Source organism: Pogoniulus pusillus, chromosome 39, assembly GCF_015220805.1.
Source record: "Pogoniulus pusillus isolate bPogPus1 chromosome 39, bPogPus1.pri, whole genome shotgun sequence".
NCBI classification, from domain to species: Eukaryota; Metazoa; Chordata; class Aves; order Piciformes; family Lybiidae; genus Pogoniulus; species Pogoniulus pusillus.
The window spans coordinates 7325683-7337949 of NC_087302.1; the positions used below are offsets into that span (position 1 = coordinate 7325683).

At 47.5% G+C, this 12267-nt stretch overlaps 1 protein-coding gene across 2 annotated transcripts in view; it reads right to left on the bottom strand.

Annotated features, from left to right (window-relative positions):
* Positions 1-450: 450 nt before the first annotated feature.
* SRPK1 (SRSF protein kinase 1) overlaps positions 451-12267 on the bottom strand; it is a 28391-nt gene continuing 16574 nt past the window's right edge. For both annotated transcript variants that reach the window (XM_064173481.1, XM_064173482.1), the window contains 9 exons: positions 11719-11884; positions 10098-10123; positions 9429-9642; positions 8357-8767; positions 6729-6829; positions 5468-5575; positions 4922-4991; positions 3927-4019; positions 451-2962 (listed from right to left, as the gene is read on the bottom strand). In XM_064173481.1, coding sequence (XP_064029551.1) covers positions 2778-2962; positions 3927-4019; positions 4922-4991; positions 5468-5575; positions 6729-6829; positions 8357-8767; positions 9429-9642; positions 10098-10123; positions 11719-11884 — 1374 coding nt within the window. In that variant the 3' untranslated portion in view covers positions 451-2777. The remainder of the gene's footprint in view (positions 2963-3926; positions 4020-4921; positions 4992-5467; positions 5576-6728; positions 6830-8356; positions 8768-9428; positions 9643-10097; positions 10124-11718; positions 11885-12267) is intronic.

Here is a 12267-nt window from a genome sequence, read left to right on the forward strand (position 1 = left end):
GGCCACCAGAAGGTCTCCCTGGAAGCCACTCTTCTCCAGGCTGAAAAAGTCCAACTCTCTCAGGCTGGCCTGGCAGCTCTAAGGTGTTGGCCGCTGAAGCAGTTAGTTACACTGAGCTGCAACAAGCACTGTCCAAGTTTCACAATTCCATTTAGAAAAGAATTTGTTAAGACTCTTTGCAAGAGAACAGAGCTGCAATGGGGTAAAGCCAGTGAAAAACTGATTTTGCTGGAGTTTTTCCATTCTAGAGTTGCCCTACTATTGACTACTCTTAAAATGAATCATAACAGCTGAAAAATCTTCACCTGCAGCATCTCCCTCCGGCTGGAAATTGAAAGTGAACTCTGGAAATCAAAAGCTGAATGCTCACTGTCAGAGAAAACCCAGGCAGCAGGCCACTGGCTCAGAAAGAACAGACTTGAGAGGGAATATATGAGGAGTAGGGCTGAGTTATTAAATAAACTGTTTATTGTACGGCTTCCACAAAGAAAAAAGACAAAGCACCCAAGTAGAAAGAATAAAAATGTATTTTCCTTCAGGTTTTTGACTGACACAGCAAGTACAAATCCTTTAGTGTGAGCACTTTACGGCAATTTGGAAAGTTAACAGACCTCAGCTGAAGGAGCACATGGGACAAGACTGAACCCTGACAGCTGCTGCTGTGGTTCTCCAACTCACAAGCTGACTCAAGCTGTGGCTATCACAGCAGGACATCTCCTCCTCCTTCAGTCAGGGTGGTGGAGCGAAGGGAAGGATGGGACAGAGCACTCAGAGTTGAGGTGTGCAGACCCCTTCTAGGAGAAGCCCTTCAATCAGCCAGTCGCAAGCACACAGGACCAAGTGAGCTCTCAAGACAACAGAAATTGTTTGCCCTGCCAATTTATCTTCACAGTACATAGTCAGTGTTTGTGGAACCCAGTCCTGTCCCCAGGCCTCTGTAACAAATATGAAAGTCAGACGCAACAGAAAGCTCCAGATAAAGGGAAAGGAAAAGTCAAACCAGCAGTGTCAAGCTCTTTTGGTATGGTACCTTCCTTTAATCTTAGACTATATGCATAGAGAACCTGATCTACCCCTAAAGAACATGCAGCATGACTTGCATTAATAAGCCCCATCAGGCCCTGGGCTGGAGAAAGCCTTTCTGAGTGGACCAAATGACACCAAGGTTTATGAATGAGCAATCCTTACACACCAGGAATTCCAGACACACACACAGCGACACAGAACAGTGATCGTGGCAGCTTTGGCAATGTCGTTGTCCTGGATAACATCTGTGTGGCCTCCAGCAACTTCTGTCCTCTGAGAGCCACCACGAATTCAAAGGCCTGTTTGGTCCAGGGTAAGGAAGTGCCTCTGAAGTCTCAACACTGCCAAATTTTGCTTTAGAGTGAGATGTAATCTGCAGTAGGACAGGCAAGTCTAAAAGAAGCCATCGTAAAACTATCAAATGCCACAGTGATTCAATTAAAATTAACTCCTCACATCCAAGCCCCTCTGAGAAGTTCATATAGAAACCCCACAGAACATTTTTTACTCAGGGTAACTCTAAAATCAGCTTCTAATCCAGTATCTACATGGAAAAGTCACTTCTCTTCCACTTCTGCTAGCTCTCCTTGTGCTCATGGCCCACAAAACAAAAGGCAGTCCCATCCTGGAGAGTTGTTTCTGAAGGCCAGCACCTGAAGCAAGTTAAAAGGAAAAGAGATCTTTACACTGGGCCTTCAAGTGTTGCTTTTGAAGGCCAAGGGCTCTAGCCTGGGGGTGACAGAGATGCTGCCACTCTCTCCTTGGGAAAAAGCAAGGGACTAAAGTTAAGAGACAGAGTAGACTGCATCAGTAAAAGCCAAGCTCTCACTGCTACAGCAACTGCCTCAAGCAAGGCAAAAAAGTGCCAGTAAGGGATAAAATTAAAACCTCAGAGCTCACTAACAGGTGAGAAGAGTTAGAGTTGCCTGCATCAAGGCCACCTCCTCGCAGCCACAGGGTGCACCTCTGCACGCTGGAGGTTGTGTGTCCAGTCAGTGCCAGCTTTTGCTCATGTTGCTTGCCACCTTCTAGGCACAGGCACTGAAGTAGAAAATGTCACCAAGATCAGAAGCTATTCTGGCTATCTGGGCACAGGGATGGGAAGAGGGGCAGGGCACTTTGGAGAGAGAAAGAAAGGATACTAAAACCTAGGTTTCGATAGCTCTTCTCAAAGGATTTAAGCAGCTAGATCTAAAAAGAAGTTATGTGAGTGGAAAGCAAAGGATACAGCAGACACCTAGGAAGTGGTGGAGGATTGGAGGTCATTGCTCTACAGGGAACTAACACCACCTTGGTGCCATCTGTTATTCTCACCCCATTCTACCTATTGGATCAACAGTGGAAATTGGCTCCTGAGTCAGTGAGATAAGGAGGTGTTTGGATCCTCAGATCCCCCTTGAGGAGATGAAATTGAGCTTATCTGGGCCCAGGTGAGCTCCCACCTGGAACACAAGGAGTGTAACAGTGAGGAAACTCAGGAAAAACCTCATGTCCTAGGCAATGAAGTCTTTGGAGAAGCCCCATCAAGGCAAACACAGATGATGCCCACCGGCTGAGGAGAGTCCCCATGGAGTCACACAAACCATCTCAGCAGAACAGCTCAGGTTTATCTAAAACCCTTGGAAGCCTTGAAGGAAGAACTTCACACTGAAAACGAACAAGGGAAGGATGGATGTGGGGAGGGGCAGCTGGGTGCATGGAGGCTATGCTGTAAACCAGAGTAGTGCTGCAGCAGCGCTGGGGCGAAGCCTCTAGGAGTTCAGCCAGGGGTGCCTGAGACACTCTGCTGCTGTAGCTCGTTTCTCCGGGATCAGCTCCAGCATAGGCAATAAGAAGTCTGTGAATGCAGCTGCCTCCTCTTGGGACCACTCGTATTTTTCCACCAAGACTTCAAAAAGGCCCCAAGGTTTCAGTTTGGTGATGTGCTTCAGATCACCTGAAAACCAAGACAAGTTGGTGAAGCAAAACAGACTGAAGAGCTGAACAAGACAGGCTGAATTACACAGAACCCCAGCATGGTGAGGGCTGGAAGAGACCTCTGAAGATCATCCAGTCCCACACCCCTGCCAGAGAAGGATCACCTAAAGCAGATCAAACAGGAACACATTTAGGCAGGCCTCTAGATCTCAGCAACTGCTCTGAGTAGCTGGGTGTAGGGAGTATAAAATGGTAACTGAAGGAAGAAATGACACTAAACTTCTTTCCTGTCTGCTTTTGGAGACTGATCTAGAAATGTAATTCCTTAAAGGCTTCTATTTCTGATCCCATATCAGCAGTTATGGTTTAACTTCATCAAAGCACCCATGAGCCCAGCTGGCATGGCAGAAACCCCATGCTGCTCGCTCTGGAACACAGGCAGCATTGAGGAAGCAATCTACCAACAAAACAGAGTTGATTTATATAAGGAGTGCTACACTAGGCCCAAAACTTCTTCTTGGGTCTCAGCATATTCCTGAGGTACTGAGGGCTTTGTGGTAATGTGTCCTGAGCAACATGGCTCAGGATGCAAGGAGCTATTTATGTGACTGAAGCATGCTAGAAATGGAACAAAGCTGTCTAGAGAAGACTTCAAAGGTGTCTTCTCAAAAGAGTCTGACAAAAGATCAGCGTAACAAAGCCAAATCAAGTCTGAAGAGATAGCTACAGTGTTGTTTTCCTACCTGCTGCATTTGATCTCCACCAAGATGTGAAGTGCTAGGATGTGGGACACTTCCAGCAGTCAGACAGGGATGCCTTGTATATAGCTGCAGTTCTACTGAGAAACCCTTCCACAGAGCTAAGACAGGACCTAAAAGCCGTGTCTGGCATCACCTGCTGCTAATTGGCACCTCCAGCAAGGCACTCTCCTGTATGGGGCAGGGGATGAAGGGGTAAGTGACATTTGCTTTGTCTCCTCTTACCTTTTTTGGTGAAAAACTCCTTGGAATATTTTCCTGCCAGGATGAGCTTGCGAGGTATCTTCCCCAGAAGTTCTATGATCAATGCAATGTGATCTGTGGGTTTGCAAGAGACAGACAGTGAGACACAGCCACACAAGACATCTCTCTTCCAGTGGCCTTCTCTAGAAGAGCCATGGAGTGGTTTCATTTGGAAGGGACCTTAAAGATCATCCAGTTCCAATCCCATGCCACAGGCAGGGACACCTCCCACTAGAGCAGGTTGCTCAAGGTCCTGTCCACTTTGCCCTTCAACACTTCTGAGTTTGGAGCCTCCACAACTTCTCTGAGCAACCTGTTCCAGTGCCTCAGGGGTAAGAATTTCAGCCTAATATTTACATGGAGCTTCTACCACTCTGAAGCCATCATCCTCATCCTGCCACTCAATGCCTTTGTAAGAAGTCCCTCTCCAGCTATCCTGCAGCCCCCTTCAAATACTGGAAGGCTGCTCTAAACTCTCCCAAAGCCTTCTCCAGGGTGGAATACAAGGACAAAGACATTATCTCCCTTAAAAATTACTCTGAGATTCAGCTGAAAGCTGCTTACACTAAGCAAGGACAAAGGCGGGGGGGGAAAAGGTATGGCCATTTGAGGCATGGACAGTTTGAGAAGCAAGACAGAATCCAGTGGTAAGAGAAATGGAAAACATGAGAAAAACATGGACTTATTGCTTGGTACTTTACTGCACAGTTGGCATAGAATCATTTCAGTTGAAAAAGACCTTTAAGATCACTGAGTCCAACCATTCTCTAACTCTACTGCTGCTAGACCAAAGTCCCTGCAGCTTTTAAACACCTCCAAGGATGGGCATTCAACCACCTCCTAACCCTACTGATCTGGGGAACTATTTCTCTGCAAGGAGCCTTTGCATGACTAACTCTCAAACAAAGGCTCTTTCTGAAGCAGCATCTGTTGCATTTACATCCCATAATACAAAGTCATAACTTGGACAAACAAACCTTCATCCCGTGAGTAGTCCTCCCCAGAGTGAGGCTCGAACAGGTAGTCTCCTGTTGCTAACTCAAAGGCCTAAAACAAACAGAAAGGAGCACATTAGACCACTTGAATGCATTTCACACCCTGTGAGATGTGCTGCAGGTCAATGCTGCATCTGGCACTGGGGGTAAACCTGTGGGGCTCCAGTGACACCTTCACCACCTCATGGTGTGCAGTTACTCTGTGACATTTTACAGGCTGCCTCACAGCTGTGTGTGTGCTGAGTTCCTGATCACAGCACAATGCAATGTGCTGGTGTGAGGCTGTGCAGAACTAAGGCATCTCACATGCTCAGCCTCCCTTCTGCTTTGACAGCATGGCCAAACTCCAGGATTTTTGAACAAAGGTTCTCCCCTCTCTATTTCAGATGCTAGATCCACAAAAACTTCAGTTGGAAAAGACCTCTGAGATCATTTGGCAAATGTCAACCCAACAGCACCGTGGCCACAGCCAAGATACCAGTGCCAGGACAAGACAGCATGGTCCCCACAGAAGTTGACCCCACTCACCATGCAGGCTGTGCTCCAGATGTCTGCAGGGGTGTTGTACCCTGACCCTATCAACACCTCCAAGGATCTGTATTGCCTGGTCTGGATGTCTTCAGTGAAGTGCTTGTGCTAAAGGGGAGAAAGGTTTGTCTGAACACTTGGAGATGGTTTAAGAGAGGAGAAACAAGATGGAAGGCCAGAGCAGACCAAAGCTCATTCCCATCACATTTCATCTCAATTTCACAGTAACTATTTCCTGATGTTCCTAGCAGTAGATGAAATGCTGCATGTGAGACACAAAGTAGAACACTGCAGCAACTGAAAACAAGTCACAAAACTAAGGCAAGACTGAGTAACTTTCTGAAAGAGAACAGACTGAAAATAGAAGTAGGAAGAGCTGCAGCTCTCCTGACTGCCTGTGACAGGCCATAACTGAGCCAACATAGCACAGATAAGTGCCAATTTAAGAGTCCACAGGACACTGCAAGCCTGATGTGTAGTTTATAAGTTCAAATGGTTTGGGTTGGAAAGGACCTTAAAACTTGTCTAGTTCCAACACCCCTGCCATGGACCCCTCCCACTAGACCAGGCTGCTCTAGGCCTCATCCAGCCTGGCCTTGCACACCTCCCTGGGCAACCTGTTCCAGTGTCTCCCCATCCTCACTGTCAAGAATTTCTTCACTCTCAATCCACCCTCCTTAAGCTTAACAAGTCCAAGGCTCTTTCCTGCCAGAAGATCTGAAGTACTTTACCATCAGAAAGCAGAGTAAAGCAGAAATTTCTTCTGTTTGAAATGGCAAACGTTTAAAAAGCAGCACAGGAAAACCACTGAGGAATAAAACCATTTATGAGACTCTCATGTGCTGCTGGATCTCCCAAAATGGTTTGACAAGCTGAGAAACTACAGATCCAGCACATCAGAGCAAGTGTTTGCAACTGTCTCCTCCTCAGGACAGCTACAGACCCCTTCAAGCATTTTGCATGCAGACTTCTCTCGTTGTGCCTGACCCTCCATGGGTTACTGCACCATTCTTGCTCACAATCACTATTAGAATTAATCCAACACCCAGGCAGGGAGCCAGGTCAGGCTGAAACCCTGTGCTACAGGATCACTGCTTTCTGTCCCTGCTCCCTTCTCTTTCCTCTCCAATGCAGTTTCCAGCTGCCACAGCTTTCACAAGCAAGTCTAAGCTAGATTCCGGTTTAGATTCTTTCCCATCTTGGCATCCTGTGAACGAATTAGCAGGTTTCAAGAAGCAGTGTGAAGAGATTCTGAACTTACCACCCAGCAGGCATTTCCTAGGTCAGCTATCTTCACTTTGAGCTTATCTGCATTCTTGGGCTCAAGGGGATTAAGAAGGAAATTCCCAGCAGTTGATTTTCCTAGAGGCAAGATGTACAACAGCTGATTAAAGCTACTGGGACAGTGTCACCATCTGTCATCCACATCCTACTGCCCTCTCCCCACCCAGGGAGGGCTTTGCTTATGCATAAGAACTTTTTACACACAGAGTGTTAGGAGTTGGAAGGGAACCCCAAAATCATCCAGTCCAACTCCCCTGCCAGAGCAGGATCACCAGGGGTAGGTGACACAGAAAAGCATCCAGGTGGGTATTGAATGCCTCCAGAGAAGGAGACTCCACAACCTGTGCTTCTTGAACTTTTCCCTCCTCAAATCCTAGGTATAAGAATCAGCATCAGTCTGCACATGGAACAGAACTCTCTCCAGGGTCACAGTTGGTGTTGCAAGGCAGAAGGCCATGCAGGAGGGAGGCTGCCAACAGCCTCACAAAGTCTGTCTCAGTCTCGACAGGCTTCTTAAATAAGGACACTGCCAGAAACAAAACAAACCTCAGCCCTGAGGGCTAAGATTGAGAAGTCCACTATTAAAGAACCTTTTTGACACCTCCACCGCTCTGTTTTGAGAGCCAAAGTACTCTACTGGGATAACATCAATGCCACAACAGAGAGCAAAAAAATGACTCTCTGAACTACATCCTGCTGTAGCTCTAAAGAGCTGGGAGAGAGAGTTGTGAGGAGCAAACTACCCCAAGTCACCTAACCCGGTCAGGCCTTATTAGGGCATCCCTCTAAACACAGTTCAAGTTTCCAGATGTTTACATTTCATCATTTGCTACTTTTCATCCACAGAACTCCATCAAAATTGTACTTAATCATTCTGCAGAAGTGTGTTTTTCCCTCCTTCTCCCAGCAGATACACTTCAGCTGAGCTTTTTGCCTCAGAAGATTCACAGAAGGACAGTTTTTGTCACCCAATTCAAGTTGATTCACACCTGTAGTGTGCTTAAAAGCTGCACACTGTGTTTTATGTTCTCCTAAACCTACAAGACTCACAGGTTCTTTTCCCCCTGGAACAAATCACCTTTAAGCAAAAGCATGGAAGAAGTTTCCTCCTACGCTGTGTCAGCTTCTCTCAAGCTGCATTTCCACTTCTGGGAAAAAATTTACTCATCTTGAGTAACCAGGAGAAGTTTTCCTGTGCTCCACGGTAAGAACATCACTTAACAGCACACACTGAACCCTCCTCATCCATCATTTAGCAGCCTGGGACAAATTGTGGTTCTAACTATACGTGAAAAACCCCACACAAGCATCTGCCAGAGAGGAGGGAATGTTCCTGCACTAGCAAACAAATCCATAGTTACCTCTGAAAGGTGAAATCCTTGTGCATCCCATAGGCAAAACCAAGCTACAACTGGAAGCTACAAACAGCTCATATCAGAGCAGGGCTGGCAGGGTAACTACTCCTGGCAGGGAGAGGCTCAAACAGGTGGTTCTGAGCACTTCAGCCTACAAAATGGTGGTTTCTACTAAGGCCCTGCTGAAGGGCTGCAGCACAACTCTCCCACAGCCAGCAGAAAGCCTTTTCTCCCAGGGCTCCTCTAATACCTTTGTTGTCTGCAGGGTTGTTATTCTCATTCTCATCCTCTGAGGGGGTCTCTGTCCGGATGCTCTCCTGCAAGTGGTTCATCTGCTCCTCGTGGGAGGTAGGCTGACACACCATGGAATCTTCTGAGGCCAAGGGCACCAACGAGTCCGACATCGCTTCCTGAGGCCTGTTCTCCACCTCTCCGTTCTGCTGGCCGCAGTGGCAGCTGTGGAAGGTCTCCTCCTCCTGGGCGCCAGAGCGGTCACCGCAGTCATTGGCGTTGTGGAGGTCGTCCTGCAGCCGCACGGAGCCCTGGTTGCTGGAGGCTGGGCAGTCTGTCATTGCTAGCACTCCATTGCAGTTGATTTCTGTCATGCATTTTTCCATGCTGCTTTCCATCAGAATAGATTGCTCCTGAGCAACCACCTCAGCTGCAGGAGTGGGACAGGAGAAGACAGCATCAGAGAATCACAGAGGTTGGAGAAGATCCCCAAGATCATCATGTCCAACCTTCTAGCCAATACCTCCATGACCACTAAGCCACATCTCCAAGTGCTACATCTACTCATTTGATGAACACCTCCAGGGATGAGGACTCCACCACCTCCCTGGGCAGCCTGTTCCAATGCCTGACCACTCTTGCAGTAAAGAAAGTTCTCCTAATATCCAACCTAAACTTCTCCTGGCACAACTTGAGACCATTTCCTCTTGTTCTGTCATAAGTTCCTGGGAGAAGGGGCCAAGACTGACCTCACTCCAGCCTCCTTTCAGCTAGCTGTAGAGAGCTCCTCTCAGCCTCCTCTTCAGGCTAATTAATCCCAGCTCCCTCAGTCTCTCCATGTAATCTCTGCTCTCCAAATCCCTCACCAACTTGGCTGCCCAAGATGTCTAATTGAAGCAATAGCTGAAGCTGTTCAAGGGAGCTGCACACAATCCACTTTGTAACAGGAGAGTTCTAGGACTCTTCAGAGAGGCAGACCCCAATAAGCCTGGTAAAAATCACACTGGCTGCCTCTGCTAAAGGTGCTGCCTCGACTCACCCAGCATGGAAGGACAACAGTAAGCTACTTCTGCAACACTTCAAGTCCATACCTGTATTTTTGCTGACATTTTCCTCTGGTGGGCTCACTTTAATAAGCATTTCCAGAGGGCTCTGAGCTTCTTCCTCCTCTTCAGGCTGTGTCTGCCCAGGACTTGCTTCCTTCTCCATCTCCTCTATCTCTTGCATCCTCTTCTCTAACAGCTCAGCCTGGCGTTTCTGCTTCTTTTTCAACTTCTTTTTCTTGTTCTTTGACATTTTGTCAGCCTGCACAGAAACAAGCAGAGAAATTTGGCTTAGCAGTTCATATTTCAATCCATCTGAACCATGTCAAGTTTTAATGCAGAGCTGAGGAAGCTGTCTGGGTGACCCTGGAGGCAGTTCTTCTCCCAAACAAAAGCAGTTATCAAGGTTTTTAGGGCAACTGTCTCTGGCTCTTATCAGTGCATCTGTCCTGACCTGAGAAACGTAACAGTGTTGTCCAAATGAAGGATCTCAGACTGCAGGCACCTTGACATATGCCTTGAACACCCCAGGAGGACTGTTTGTTGTGGTGATGTAGGAGCCAATAGCTCCAAGAGAGGCATTGAATCTGACGCCTACATCTATAGCAGATACAAATCAAACTTTTCCATCTGTTACAAAGTTGCTTTCCCTTAATGCTGCCTGCGTTCAGCAAACAAACAATGCAGGAGATACGCAAGCATGAAAACAACACTTACCGGTTTAGGCTGTGGTGCAGTGCTCACTGAAAGGGAAAGGAAGATCATAGTAGTTAGGTTTATATTCAAAACCTCCAACTGTATTATTATCATTTTTAAGGAAGCTTTTCCCTACGTGGTTTGGCAACAACCTTCTAAATTTATCAGCAGATGTTATTTTTGAAGGCTCACTTCTCTCCAGAAGTACAACAAAACCAAAACAAATGAGGAAAAACATGGAGTGTAGGCCTCATTAAAATTCCACAGCAGACTTGCTTGACTGCTTCCTGCCATGCAGCTTCATTCACTCCACATTTACTACACACATTATGCAGTAAATTATCTTACTGCAGAGAAAATGCAAAGCAAAACAGTAAAATATTGAGGTTAAGGGAGCTTCCCCCAGCTAAACTCTGCTCTGATGGGTTCAGCTAAATGTTGGTATTGAGATCCTGACTGACAGAGCCCTTTACTACCCACTCTGTACTGAGTCCACACTGCCCTACTGCTTGGAAGCTGCACTCTGGTAGCTGAGAGTATTCCTGATAGCCTAGGAACTAGAGATCTCTAAAGATGCTAGCAGGTCATAGAATGGTTTAGGTTGGAAGGAACCTCAAAGCTCATCCAGTTCCAACCCCCCCACCATAGGCAGGGACACCTCCCACTAGAACAGGCTGCTCAAAACCTCATCCAATCTGGCCAAGGTCAGGGAAGCTGTTTCTGCTACAAGTGTGTCAAACTTCTACAAACTGACAAGTAAAACATCTGGAGACCTTCACAAAGTGCATTTCCAGCATCCTGCACTGCCAGGAAGTAAAATAAATAGTGACCAATACCTCACCAGGATTGCAGTGCAGCACTCAGAGAACACAGCACTTAGGCAGTGTGTGCTATAACTGCCCTACCACTGTACCAGTGCCAGCCTAGCTGTTAAAAGCAGGTGCCGGCATGCAGGTACCCTCCCTCTGTTGTTCTTACCCAAGCACCTGTCTTTCTCATCACCTTTCAGTGATTAATTTCACAGTTCAGGTGGCTGTTTTTGAAGGGTACTTGCATTACTGCTCCACTGGACTTAGGACTTGCTTTGAATCATAGAATCACTTAGGTTGGAAGAGACCCCCAAGCTCATCCAGTCCAACCTAGCAACCAGACCTATCCAATCAACCAGACCATGGCATTAAATGCCCCATTCAGGCTTCACTTGAACACCTCCAGGGATGGCAACTCCACCACCTCCTTGGGCAGCCCATTCCAATGCCAATCACTCTCTTTGGCAAGAACTTCCTCCTAATATCCAGCCAAGACCTCCCCTAGCACAACTTGAGACTGTGTCCCCTTGTTCCGTTGCTGGTTGCCTGGCAGCAGAGCCCAACCCCAGCTGGCTACAGCCTCCCTTCAGGTAGCTGCAGGCAGCAATGAGCTCTGCCCTGAGTCTCCTCTGCTGCAGGCTGCACACTCCCAGCTCCCTCAGCCTCTCCTCACAGGGCTGTGCTCCAGGCCCCTCCCTAGCCTTGCTGCCCTTGTCTGGACACATTCCAGTACCTGAACATCTCTCTTGAATTAAGGAGACCAAGATTTGGGGTGTTTTGGGGGATGGGGGAGGGGGATGTTGAGAAACAGCAAATTTTCAGGAGACAAGCACCTGCAGAGCCAGATGGTGGAGGAGCCCCAGACCTCTGCCACTCCGTGGCCTCTGCAGCCAGCCTGCGGATGTACTGATCGTTGACACACAGCAGAATGTTCTCAGGCTTGATGTCTGTGTGGATGATTCGACACTTGGTGTGCAGGTAGTCCAGACCCTGGAGAACCTGCAGGCAGGGCAGAAGGGAAGTGGTCATCAGGAAAAGCAAAGGATGAGCAAACCGAGAATGCAGAGAAAAAAACCACACAAGCTCCTAGGAGGACCAGAGAAGCTGAAGGGCTCCCAGGTTTGAGAACACTATTCCAGATCAGAAATGCTGAGTAGTAACCACTGACTACACTGCCAGAAAACACAGGTTCAGATCCAGGGTTTAGCTATGAACTTAAAATAGTCTTTTTTTTCTCTGCAAGAAAGACATTGAGGGGCTGGAGTAACTCCAGAGAAGGGCAATGAAGCTGGTGAAGGGCCTGGAGGTGTGCTGAGTAACAGCTGAGGGAACTGAGATTGTTCAGCTTGGGGAAAAGGAGGCCGAGGTAAGATCCTTCTGGC